The 14,008-nt window shown below is 37.2% G+C and overlaps 1 protein-coding gene across 4 annotated transcripts in view; it reads left to right on the top strand.

Annotated features, from left to right (window-relative positions):
* MGAT4D (MGAT4 family member D) overlaps positions 1-14,008 on the top strand; it is a 73,196-nt gene that overhangs the window by 33,418 nt on the left and 25,770 nt on the right. For 2 of the 4 annotated variants that reach the window (XM_015139253.3, XM_078002296.1), the window contains exons 3-5: positions 2,116-2,253; positions 6,786-6,919; positions 9,900-9,946. The exons of the other annotated variants lie outside the window; for them this stretch is intronic. In XM_015139253.3, coding sequence (XP_014994739.1) covers positions 2,116-2,253; positions 6,786-6,919; positions 9,900-9,946 — 319 coding nt within the window. The remainder of the gene's footprint in view (positions 1-2,115; positions 2,254-6,785; positions 6,920-9,899; positions 9,947-14,008) is intronic. 4 annotated transcript variants of the gene reach the window in all.

Here is a 14,008-nt window from a genome sequence, read left to right as displayed (position 1 = left end):
ACCACTGATTAGATCTCTGTTCTTATTGCTTTGCCTTTTCCAGAAGCCATACAAATGCAATCAAACAATGTGTAACCCTTTGAAACTTGCTTCTATCACTTAGCATAGAATTCACCCAAATTGTCGTGTGACCAATTGTTCTGTTCTTAGTGCTGAGTAGCATTTCATTGTATCAATGTTCAATGGACATATTGTTTATCCTCTCACCAATTGAACGGCATTTGGGTTGTTTTCAGGTTTGGGCAATTAAAAATAGATGTTCCTATAAGCATTTATGACATGTGTTTGGTATGAAGATAAGTTTTAATTTTTTTACAATTAATATGTAGAAGTAGGATTGATAGGGCATAGGTAAGTATATGTTCAATTTTATAAGAAACTGCCATACTGTTTTCCAGAGTGGCTGTACCATTTTTCACTCCCTCCAGCAACGTATGAGAGTTTTAGTCACTCCAGTTTATTATAGCCATTTTTTTTAAATAGGCTCTTGCTCTGTTGCCCAAGCTGGAGGGCAATGGAGCAATTATGGCTCACTACAGCCTCCGCCTCCTGGGCCCAAGCAATCCTCCTATTTCAGTCTCTCAAGTAGCTGGGACTACAGTCATGTGCTACCACACCTGGCTAATTTTATTTTTTGTAGAGATGGGGTCTCTCTTTGTTGCCCAGGCTGATCTTGGACTCCTGGCCTCAAGCAAGCCTCCCACCTCAGCCTTCCAAAGTGCTGAATTATGGGACCATGCCTGTCCTATTATAGTCATTCTAACGTCATGATATCTCATAGCTTTATGTTGCATTTCCCAGAAACTAATGATGTTGAACATTTTTACTATTTGCCATCCAGATGTCTTCTTTGGTGAAATGTCCGTTCAAATGCGGAATGCAATGGCACAATCATGGCTCACTGCAGCCTTCACCTCTGAGCTCAAGGGATCCTCCCACCTCAGCCTCCTGAACAGCTGGGACTCCAGGCACATGCCACTATGCCCCACTGTGTGTGTGTGTGTGTGTGTGTGTGTTTAGAGATGGGGGTTTTGCTATGTTGCTCATGCCGTTCTCAAACTCCTGTTTTGCCAGTTTCTTTAATTGGGTGATTTTGTTTTCTCACTGAGTTTTAAGAGAGTGCTACACATTATCCTGGATACATATCAGATGGATATGTGACTTGGAAATACTTTCTTCCAGTTGGTGACACTCTTTCATTCTCTTTATGATGCTTTCAGGGGCAAGCATTTTTAATTTTTGATGAAGTCTAATTTGTGAATTTTTATTTTATGTATTTTGTTTTTTATGTTGTTATATTGTATCTAAGATCTCTTTACCTATCTCAGGGTAATGAAGGTTTCCTTTTTTGTTTTTCTTTATTAAAAATTCATAGGTTTATGTTTTACATTTATGTCTATGAACATTTTTAAGTTAATTTTTATAAACAGCATGAAAAACAAGTCAATGTTCAGTTTTTTCCACATAGATGTCCAAGTGTTCAAACACCTTTATCAACTGTCTTTTCTGCAGTTACCTTTGCAACTTTGTCTTAAGTCAGTCAACCATATTTTTGTGAACTTACTTCTGTATTCTATGGTCTGTTCCATTGTTTATATATCTATTTTTTATATGACACTGTTTTTACTACATTGTTATTTATTATGAATTAAAATTGGGCAATGTGTGTCCTCTAACATTTTCTTTTTCAAAATTGTAGAGGCAAATTCTAATGAAGGTTACAAATACAGTCATTAAATTTTAGGGTCTACAAAGCAAAGCTATAAAGATACAAATTTAATAAAGTGATATTAATCAAAGTAGTAGAGTAAACCAATTACAGCATGTTTCAGTTATACTTCTTTCATTTGGAATTGACAGTTCTATTGTCCTCCATGTATCTTATAATTCTAGGCTTAAATTAAATATTACTTTATAAATAAATATGAATCAATAATAGTTGAGCTATATTTTTAGCATTATTATTTTGACAATTTACATTTTGGAGTATTTCTTTTATATATTGAATGCTAAATGAATCTGTGAGTTTATTAACACCCCTTTAAAAAAATTATTCCAGAGGGAGAAAAATCCTTATAATCATATACTCAGAAGCATTATTTTTTTTTCTTTCAGTTGCACAGAAAGCAGACATATTAAATAAAAATGAAACAGTATCTAATACATTTGAAGACTTAAAGTTCTTTTTTCCTCATATAAGGAAAGAAGGCAGAATTTATCCTGATGTAATCATTGGCAAAGGGAAAACTGGTGGTAAGAAAACTTAGAATTGGAAAATTAAATACAGGTATTTTGATCTTTGGGGACATACTTTTAAGTTTTAAGATGTAACCCATTAATATCTTAGATTGATACGCAGACTACCAGCCTATCTGGCATTAATTTGGATTACTGGAAGTCAGTATATTGTCTGGCAGAAAATAATAGTTTCATAAACATTTGGTGACTTGAATTCAAATTTAACGTAATGCAAATGCTTTGAAAATAAGAAATATAAGTCAAATATAACTAAGCATATGCCAAATGTCTGGCAAATTTTTTCTCCTTGGTTTTGGTAAATCTATGCTTACCTGGTTATTTTCCTATTTCCCAGTCTTTCTGGAGACCAAGGTCAGTAATAGCTTTATAGAACAGGTGATGCTTGAGGTAAGCCTTGACACATAAGTTCAGGTTCACCAGGTATACAAGACAAGAAGCTTTGGAGTTTGAAGCAGGAATATTAAGCTAAGCCTCAGGATACCTGCCATTCCTATAAACCTCACTCATTCCAGTGAGTGAGTCGCTCTAGGCCAGGCCCATCGGCTCCATGTTTTAACACACAGTTTCGTTGGAACATAGTTATGCTTATCCATTTACTTGTCTATGTCTGCTTTTGTGCTCCAATGGCGGAGTTGAGTAGTTGCAACAGAGATGGTATAACCCAACAGCCCAAACTGCTCACTATCTGCCCCTTTATTTAAAAAAAAAAAAAAGTTTGCTGACTTCTGTTCTAGACAGTTCCAGAGGAATAAGTAGTGTTGTTTTGTATCATATGCCTCTGATGACATCGTTTATCTACTGCGTTCTGCGTTCCATTTACTGAGTTCTATGTTTTCTTACATTATCTCATTTAATCTTCACAATCCAATGCAATAGGGCCTATTATTGTCATCTGTATTTTACACCTGAAAAAACTGAGGCTTAGAGAAATTAAGAAACTTCTTGAGTTCATACTTGTAAAACTCTTTACCTGCATATACAAATACATGCATACGTGTGTGTGAATGTATGGGAAAGTACAAAAGCTACAGTTTGTAGGATGATGAAAAGCTGAAAGATGCAAGCAAGAAGAACAATGCATAGAAGTGATAAGATATTAGATACCAAGAATAAGCATAGCCTTGCATAAGCATCATCAAATGTAAGTGGAAGCCCATGACACAGTGTGAAAGGAAGGAGGGAGAGACAGGGTGCTGTTTGGGAGAAGCAATAGACCTTCTTGTATAGGGAGTTGGAGGGTTGAGGTAACCCAGTTATCGGAGCTGTGTTAAATCCAGAAAAATTTTCTAATTCCCCAACTATTTCCTGATCTTCCATCATGATGTATATATTTATCCTTGTTTTGAGGCCCTTTTGGTGGCTTTTCTCAATTACCAGAAGCAATATAAGGAAGATTCTGTTACAGGCAACTAAAAAACTCCTAACACATGAAACATATGTAAGAGGATTGAAGCCTGTGGCAAGGTCTACTAGGGAATCCATCATCAGTCTTGTTTATTCTGTATTCTGAATAGATCTCAGATAATTTCTGCCTTCTGAAGCCCCTCTGTAACTATTTTTTATTGAGCCCGTCATCATTTTTTGCCTGGTTTATGGAAACATATTTGTAATTTCTCTCGTGATTTTGGTATCACCAAAATCAATCCATTCTTCATACTTTCCTCAAAGATATGTTAGTAAAATTCATCACCGATCATACTTGACTCTTGCTTAAGATCCTTCAGTAGACCCTCAGTGCACATGAGGTGAAGTTAGCCCCTTGGCAGGGTATATGCACAAAAGACTATATCTTTCAAATCTCAGTCTCTGCCATGCCTCTCCTTTCCAGAAACCACAAACCACTTGCAGTTCTCACAGATAGGCCAGGCTCTTTGAGAACAGATAGGACAAGCTTCATATATTCTGCATGTGCTAACCACTGCCTATAATGAACATACCTCCTCTGGCAAACCATAACTGATTTGTAATGTGACTCCCTTATCCAACATGACTTTTCAGCTTAAATGACAACTTCTCTGTGAATTCTTCCATGTCTCCTCATTTAATAAGCTTCTACACTGTTCTGGGCACTTCTTAGGCCCTGGGATATGGGGTGAACAAGACATAGACCCCACCTTCATAGAGCCAAATGATAAGGTAATTATAATATAAAGTGACTAGTGCTGTGATAAGGGAAATACCAGGGTGGAGCCAAAATCCTATGCTATGCTTTCTGGAAGAAGTGTCATATAAGCGACACGAAGGGTAAAAGAATTGGAATAGAATAAGTAAGAAAGTGGTGGGCGGTGGACAGCGGAAAGTAGAGGGTGGTCATCCAGACAGAGGAAAAGAAACGTGCAAAAGTCAGGTGGCAAGAAGGCCTAGAAAGGATGTGTGTCTTGCATGCACAATTGGGGCTGGAGGGTATAAGTAGCAAGACCATGGACACAGGCCAAATAATAAAGGGGCTTGCCCATTTATTGTTTGTTCATTTTCAACTTACTGTCATTACCATGTGGCAGTCTTTATGTTAGTGCTGGATTTATAATGTAAGCACACATGAAGGTTTCTCTGCTGTCACCAAGCTGACATTCTAGATAGGAATGAGTAACAACCGAAGGGGTGATGAGTACTATGAAAGATAAGGTAAGAATGCATAGCTGGTGAAAGGATTAAGTAACAATTTGTGATCCAATGACTAATATTTAGTTGAATCCTGAGAAATAAGTAGAATTATCAAAGGAAACTAGACGAAGAAGAGTATTCTAGGCAAAAAGAATGGCGTGTGCAAAGGCTTAGAGCTGAGAGTGGTATTTGGTCAATTCGAAAAGTGTGGGTAGTTGAAAAAAAGGGATAGATCAGGAACAGGTCACTAAGAGCCTTTTAAACTCTTGTAAATGCAATGTAAGCCATTCCAGGAATTGCCTTTATACTGTAGCTTACGGCTTGAAACTTGATTCTGCCTCAACCTATCCATAAAAATCAATTCCAGGTGGATTGCAGCTCTAAATATGAAAGGCAAACAATAAATGATTAGAAAATCACTCAGGAGAATGTCTTTATGACCTGAAGATAAGCAAAGATTTCTCAATAAGACCCAGAAAACCCAAACAATAAAGAAAATGGATGACAAATTGCACTACATAAAACTTAAGAATTTCTCTTCATCAAGGGGCAAAACAAAGAAAAGGGAACCAAGAGTGGGAGATAATATTTAACAATAACACATATAACTGACAAGGGGCTCGGATTCAGAATATATAAGGAGTATCAATACAATCAACAAGAAAAATGCAGACAACTCATTAGAGAAATGGGCAAGAGCTTAAACAAGGATTTTACAAAAGAGAATATCCAAAAGCCAATAAGTAGCCCTGCACGGTGGTACATGCCAGTAATCCCAGCACTTTGGGAGGCCGAGGTGGGCAGATCACTTGAGGTCAGGAGTCTGAGACCAGCCTGGTCAACACGGTGAAACTCTGTCTCTACTGAAACAACAAAAGTTAGCCGGGCATGGTGGTGCACGCCTGTAATCCTAGCTACTCAGGAGACTGAGGCAGGAGAATAGCTTGAACCTGGGAGGTGGAGGTTGCAGTGAGCTGAGATTGCGCCACTGCACTCCAGCCTGGGCGACAGAGTGAGACTCCATCTCAAAGAAAAAAAAAAAAAAGCCAATAAACATATGAAAATATGTTCAAACTCAGTGGCAACCAGGGAAACACTGATTCCTGCTGTTCCTTCCAAAGTTCCACGGTTTTTCTTAAATAAATACTTCTCAGTTTATCAGGGCACTGAAATGACTGTTTTGACCTTTTTTTTTTTTTTTTTTTTTTCCCAGTTTTATTACTGCTTTCTAGAAAGGATTTTCTGAGCTTCTCACTTGGCCATTCTGGAAGTCCTTATCCCTATCTTAAAGGTGGGGACATCAGGCTGGAGAGGTTGTATATCTTGCCTAAGCCCATATGGCCAGGTACTGGTATAGCTAGGATTGGTAGCCTCAATCTTAGCTGCACCCATACATCCAAGATGTGTACATCTTGGAGCTCTAGTGCTCCAGTTATTCTTGGGCAACAAAAGTTACTTAGAGGTATGGATTCATTCCATCAAATCATTTAGAAATTACTTCATACATTTTTTTCACAGATGAAAATATTTCATAGTGATTTTTTCCTGTTTTGAGTCCCAGCGCCTTGTTAGGAAAAGAAGAGAGAATCTGCCAATATGTGACATTTTATACCCAGTTAGATGAAGCTATAGTAAGTGGAAAGTGGTTAGTTTTATTTTCGCTACACCAAAATCTTTTAATATGAGAACGTCTTGGAGTCTATTTAGTGCTTTTACTAACAATCCACTGCAAATTTTCTCAAAAAGAAAATGAAATATGTGATAAAAATTAACACAGTTTGGATTATTTTTGTAATACAGTTTCAAACACTCATTTTATTACCATAAGACTAACCCAAACATAGGAATAAGCATAGAATGCATGCTAAACTGTGTTTTTCTCTGTGGTATGGAATGATGATTTCATACTCCTATGTCCGCAGTTTCTTTTGCGCTGGGTATTTCCACTGTTAATAGAGGAAATTATAGTTACCTGAAACAGACACTGACCTCTGTTGTCTCCAGGATGACGCTCTCCGAAGAGAAGGATTCTATAGTGATTGTCTCGGTCGCAGATGTATGTATACAAAATAAGGAGCTCTCCTTACTCTCACCCTATGGTCTCCAAATTCCCTTCCTCAATGGTAATATTCATTGTACCATGTTGAAAATTGTTTTCTTAATTTTAAAAAACAACCCATCGATGCCTTTTTTGGATCCCAGACAATATACTTAATACTTCTTCAATACTGTTGAGAAGGAATTAAATATGTAAATCTAAAAGGAAAACATAATGGCTTCATGTGGGAAATAGAAGATTGCTAAATTTGAATTGCATTTAATATAGAATCCCTGCCTACTATGTGGCTCAGAAGTTATATTTACAAACAAAATTAAAATTATTAAAATCGATGCTAGTAATAAAATGTGCCCAGTCCAATAAGAGGTTCGTATATGAATCAAGAGATAGTTTGTATTAAGTAACAACAGCTATGATTAGAGACTTCCTTATGCTTGAGAGATGGTAGATGATTTTTATAGACATTTATAACCTGTGTTACATCCCTGTGAAGTAAGTGTTACTGTCCTGATTTTAGGGATAATGGACCTAGAGCTTAAAGAAGGTAAGTAACTTGCGCAGTAATTAATAGAGCAGATTCAAGCCTAGGTCTCTTTAATGGCTCCAGAGATTTCCACTTTGTTCCTAACACCATTTAAAAGTATAAAGTACTGTGTGAACATCAGCACCATAAGACTTTTTGGAGAGAAATTTGGCAACCTGTGTTAAATTTAAATGTGTATATACTTTATCTCAGAAATTCAAATTCTGGGAACTTATCCTAAGGAAATAATCAGGCAAGTGTATAAAAACAGGAAAAATGGTTGGGATTCATGCCTGTAATCCCAGCACTTTGGGGTGCTGAGGCAGGAAGATCACTTGAGCTCAGGAGTCTGAAATCAGCCTGGGCAACATAGCGAGATCTCCATCTCTACTGAAAAAAAAAATTAATAACTAGATGTGATAGTGTGCAACTGTAGTCCCAGCTACTTGGGAGGTTGCAGCAGGAGAATCATTTGAGCCCAGGAGATAGAGCCTGTAGTCAGCTGTGATTGCACCACTGCACTCCAGCCTGGGCTACAGAGCGAGACCCTGTCTCAAAAAACAAACAAACAAAAACCCAGTAAAAATATGGCAGTATAGTATGGAAGTTGAGAACAGACTCTGGATTTAGATGACCAAGGTTAAAATGCCAGCTTCTCTACTACCCAATCAGTGAACTTGAGCAACTTACTTAACTTCTCTATGACTCACTTTCCTTTATCCCTAAAATTGTGATAATCATATTGCCTATATCATAAGGTTGTTGGGGGATGAAATTAGCTAATATATTGAAAGTACTTAGAATGATGTGTGGCACAGAGTAAGTGCTCAATACATAATTATTTCAAGGATTTTCAGTGCACCCTTGTGTTATGAAAGCATAATATTAGAAACAACCAAAATATCTACCCATAAGAGGCTGATAAAATACCTTGTTATATATCTCTACAATGTAATACTCTGTAGGCATTGAAAGAAGAATGAATATCTATACTCACTGATATAAAGTGATGTTCATGTCCTATTGTTAAGTGAAGAAAAGCTGTAAAGCATCATGTTTAGCATAATGTTATCTATATAAAATAGGAATGAAGGAAGGAAGGAAAAGATGGAGGGCGGGGAAAAATATACAGAAACAAATGAAACATACGAAGAAAACAGAAAATGAGCAAACTTTGGAATAATGTAAATGTATCATTAATATAAATAATGGTTATCTCTAAATGCTGGGATTAAGAGGAATCTTTGTTGTCTCCTCTTTATTCTTTTTGCTATTGCTTGAATTTTCTGTAATAAAGATGTCTTTGAATGCAGAAAAAACTCTAAACAAAACAAGCAATAGAGGAACTATTAGAAAAATAGAAATGAAAGATTCAAGTCATTGCATCCAGGTTTAATTTATTAATAGTAAAAGAAAGCATGCACATAATCTCCAAAATGTTTCATCCTATTTCCTTATTTTATATATTAGAATATTTATTTCTTTGCTGTTAGGACAACACATGTCTGTCTAAAATGTTCAGATTTGTTTAATAAAACATTGGAGGAAGATTTTTAAATGGAATATAAAATGCTTACAAAATATGACTTTGATGCTGTGTTTAAAATATAATATGTTTCAGTGTGTGACAAATAGCCAGTGATTCAATTTATGGTTAAGAGCCTCCAGTACTATAATAGATTTATCTACATCGTGTCTGATATTTTTAAACAAGAAACTTGAGTACATACATCCAGAGTTGCCTTTCAGAGTACTCGGATTCAACAATAAAACTGTCATGTTTGAAAATATTTTCAAAATTTTGTATTGGAAATGCTTATGGGCCCTGAGGCTACATCTTGTAAATGCCATGTTACTTTTTAAAAAATTATCCCAAGAGGGTAAACCATCAAAAGCTTTTTGCAGGAGTCTGTCATCTAATCTAGCACACTGTTCAATGAAGAGCAGACCCACAAAGTTTATTGTCAGGAAGGTAAATGGGAATCAAGCTGAGTAATACTGTCTGGAGAAATATGATGTAATTTTGAAGTAAGCTTATTGTCATTTAATACTGACGAAAGGAAGAGTAGTTTTCAAAAAGAGTAGTTCTTTGAAATAAGCCATTCATAGATGACCATTTTTAGACCAAAACATCTTTAGATATATAATATTTTATGTAATCTTATATATCTAAAGGGTATATAATTTTAAGGGTAAGCTTTTAAGGGTAAATTTTGGATTGTAATATTTCACATTGTGGCAAAGGGAAAAGAATGAAATATTTCCTGTATTCAAGTCAAATTTTTTTGAGAACATGGATATTTTTAAATCTTTTAATAGAAAGTAAAAACACTAAAATTATTAGTATGTAATAACATTTCACACACAAATTAGATTTATATGTAGCAAAAAAGTTGTATTAATAGAACTATGAGACATGCTTAGTATCAGTAAAATATTGTTTCTCATTTTTAGAGTAATGAAGATTATTTACATTCTGTTGTTAAAATGATTACAAGAAAGTAAGTACTGTCTGATATATTTTTAAATTAGCCACTTTCACTTTTCTGTCTTTTTTTCTGTCCAATTGTATAATTATTTTCTTAGTGATCATATTCCTTTTAATGAGTATAGCTGTGCAGAAAGAACCTGTAGTCCTTTCTAAGCTGTAATGAAGTATGGCTTAATGGTTTTCCCCAATTTTGCTGGATATCTACCAATTAGAATTTATATTTTTCATGTTATACTGTTTATCCTGCATGATAACCATTGGTATGAGAGAAGCCTATTGAGTTATTTTTAAAACACTCCTGTATCCTTTACTGTATGAAGTTACTTCACCACTTCTGCTTATAATCTTTAGCTGTAAGCAGCCGAAACACATATGGATTAACCAATATGAAACAAGATGCTGTAGAATGGACCCTGCCTCCCAAATCCTATGTTCAAATGGGTGATGCAACTTGAAAAAGAAACAAAAAGAAAGGGGGGAGAGAGAGAGAGAGAGAGAGAGAGAGAGAGAGAGAGAGAGAAGGAAGGAAGGAAGGAAGGAAGGAAGGAAGGAAGGAAGGAAGGAAGGAAGGAAGGAAGGGAGGGAGGGAGGGAGGGAGGGAGGGAGGGAGGGAGGGAGGGAGGGAGGGAGGGAGGGAGGGAGGAGAAAGGAAAGGAAAAGGAGGGCCAGGCATGGCGATTCACACCTGTAAGGCCAGCACTTTGAGAGGCCGAGGTGGGTGGATTGCTTGAGCCCAGGAGTTCGAGATCAGCCTGGGCAACATGGCCAAACCCCGTCTCTACTAAAACAAATAGCCCCCAAAATTAGCCGAGCCCTGTGGTGTGCACCTGTAGTCCCAGCTACTAGGGAGGCTGAGGTGGAAGGATTGCCAGTGCCTGGGAGATGGAGGCTTCGGTGAGCCAAGATCATGCCACTGCACTCCTGCCTGACAGAGTGAGACCCTGTGTCAAAAAAAAATTATAAAATAAAGAAAGGAAGGAAGAGGCTAGCATTGTCCCAGTGGTAATGGGAAATAAATATGACAACATGTAGAGGAAGAAGTATTTAACTCTACCTGCAAATATTAAGAAGGACTTTCCTGAGAAGGTAATAACTGAGCACAGTCCGAAGGAATAAGTAGACATTCTTCAGGCAGACAGGGGAAAAAGGTCATGCCCGATAAATAGAATTGCTGGGGAAGACAGACAGATCAAAGAAGGAGCATGCTAGACTTTTGAACATGAAAGTCTATTTTGGAAATGGGTATTTGGAGTTAAGGCGGAAGGACTGGTGGGAGATAAGGCAAGGGCTGATGACGTCACGAAGGGCCTGTGCACCATGCTAAGGAATATGCACTCTGTGCTGTAGACCAGGGCTGCAAATGTGGCCTTCAGGCTGAATCTGGCTGACAGGCACGTGCACGTGTTTCGTTTAGCCAGTAAAGTGTTTTGCTTATTTTATTTTTTCTCACCAAATAGCTCTAGTGTCTGAGGCAGTTAGTTGTTCTAGTCAAAACGATTCCAGCTAATAAGTGTAGAATGAATGGAATTGGAGAATCACCGTTTTGAAGCGCAGCCTTAAGTCAGAGGGTGGGGGGAACTTTACGAGGAAGTTATGCCTCTCAGTGTCCGCACAGGAAAACTCCTGGTCGTTCAACTAGAGGAAACAGGGAATTTCACACAAACAATTGGTCAAAACAAGTTTCAGAGGACTGAGAGTGCGGAAGGGAGAAGAAAGAGCACAGAGCAGCGTGAAGGAGAGGGCGTTAAGCCCGGGGATCAGAGGCTCTGGAGGTCGGCCGCCTCAGCAGCTGGAACCTCCGCCGCCGCGGGAGCTGAAAGAGGAGGAGCGTCCTCGGCTTCTACTGCCTTCCAGTCTCTTGTCACTTACTGCTTCCCGCAGGCAGAGGCCAACCGGTACCCCGCTAGCAAGGGCGCCCGGCAGGTCAGGACGCACTGCGGAGCAGAGGGGTGCGACGTGCAGTGTGAGCTGAGAATAGCCAGGGTTCAGGGACCCCACCCTCACCTCCAGCAGCTCGGGGTCGCTGAAAGTCTGGCGACGAAAATGATGCCAAGAAAGAACTATTGAAAGTTATTCTCCCGACTTAAGCAAAACAACAAAACAAAACAAAAAACCCTGAATGCAATCAAACCTTAGGAGCTGAATTCCAGTTTACGGGATACACAGCAATTAAAGGAAGCCATCTGGGGCAAAACAATCAAGATATGGGACCTTCTGTAGGAAACTGATCCAGATTCTTTAAAAAGTGGAATGGGGATGGGGGAAGAAAGAAAAATGAAAGTTACCGGTCTAGATAATAAATTTTAAAAAGAAATAGGGATAATCAATTACAATGAGCGACCTTGTTTGGGTACTTGTTTGAGCACCTACTTCCCAAAAATAGGCACTGTTTAGACGGCTGGGGACATTCGAAAATTGACTAAGTATTACGTGATGTTAAACAATCATTTATAGTTTTGCAAAGTGTGAATATTGGCATTGTAGTTATCTAAATAAATGTCCTTTTTAATATTCACACTGAAGAAAGTAAGGGCGAAATGATATTCAGCACTTGTTTTAAAATAAGCAAAAAAGGGGCAGCTGCATAGATGAAACAAACGTGGCAGAAAATTAATGCTTATTGAAGGAAACTGATATGGGGTTCATTATATTTCTATTTTTGTGGATGTTTGGTAGTTTTTGTAATACATATTTAAAGAATTGAATGTAGACTATTCTCAGTAAGTTCAACTGATAGGAAGAAAAGTCAAAGCACACTGTCTTGAGGGAGACAAATACTGTTTGGGAGGTTTTGAGGTGGAAGCACCTGGAGTTTTTACTTGTGCTGTAGTAGAGAGAGGAGGGGCTGATGAAGCAAGGCAGGAGGGAACTGGAGACTCAGGCAGAGGGAGCTTTAGACAGGACTGAGACCAAAGAGGAGATGAGAGCAGGTGAAAGAGTAGAAAAATTAATTTGTTGGGGGAAAGACAGTGTAATCACCTTAAAATTCCTTTTTTAAAGATTTCTCTTTTCCCTGTGAAGGAGGTAAGTCCCTGTGTTGAGAAGGAAGGATTTGTTGACAGTGAAGGAACTTACGGTAGTGAAGGCTTGAAATAGGTGATTTATGTGAAGGGAGAGGGATTAAATAAAGACTAAATAAAACACCATACACATCTAGTATTTCCCCTGAAAGACTCCCCAGGAAAAAAGTTACCTTATACTTGAACCCTTAAAAATCTTCTCCTAGTCAAGGATGCCTTCTCAGTTATTTTGCTTTATTCTGAATAATAAACTACTATTTAGAGAAGACACATTATCCTGAAGTGGCCTCAATCTATGCTAGTTTGGTATTCTTATAGGAGACTTCTGACATAATCAATTAAAAAGAAGCAAAGGTGTAAAACGATTCCTGGGTATATGACTACATCATTGTAAGCCTTTTGAAGATCACTTAAAAACATTAGAGTATGTGGTTACTTGTAAAGATCTCCAATGAAAACGTTACCTAATGTATGAGAATACTTCTGATTTGCTACAAAATTTTCAGAGACAATGTATCTGGTTTTAGAAATTGCTGTATTGTAATTAGAATTGAAAATCAAGGATACTGGAAAACTATGTCAGGTGATTCAAAAAGTTATTCTAGTGGTGATAATTATATTGATAATACCAATGCAGAATAAACAGTTGGAATAAAATTATTTTTGTGAAAGTAGAATAAAGCAATAATTTAAAATTAACACATTAGTGAATATTCAATTTAAAACATTATCTAAGATAATATAGACATATAACTTTTAAATTTACGTGTCTCAACTTTTGCCTATTTAATTTAGCTAAAAACCCTTTTCCTAGATCTTCTCATTAGGGTAATGAGAGATTGTTCTATGTTTGGATTAGTCCTAAATTGAAAATATAATTTTTAAAGGACCCATCTATGTTTGTATATAACCTTATATGAAACTGTATATAACTATGTACTTTACATAAACCTATAGAGTTGTAAGATTTCTACTCTTGTATGACTATAAGGTAAAATCATTCATTTTCAATGGCAACAACCTAGAGTTACATTATTTTCTCCAGTCATTGG

The sequence above is a fragment of the Macaca mulatta genome, chromosome 5 (assembly GCF_049350105.2).
Source record: "Macaca mulatta isolate MMU2019108-1 chromosome 5, T2T-MMU8v2.0, whole genome shotgun sequence".
Classification (NCBI taxonomy): Eukaryota; Metazoa; Chordata; class Mammalia; order Primates; family Cercopithecidae; genus Macaca; species Macaca mulatta.
This window is presented reverse-complemented; position numbering and strand designations above follow the sequence as displayed.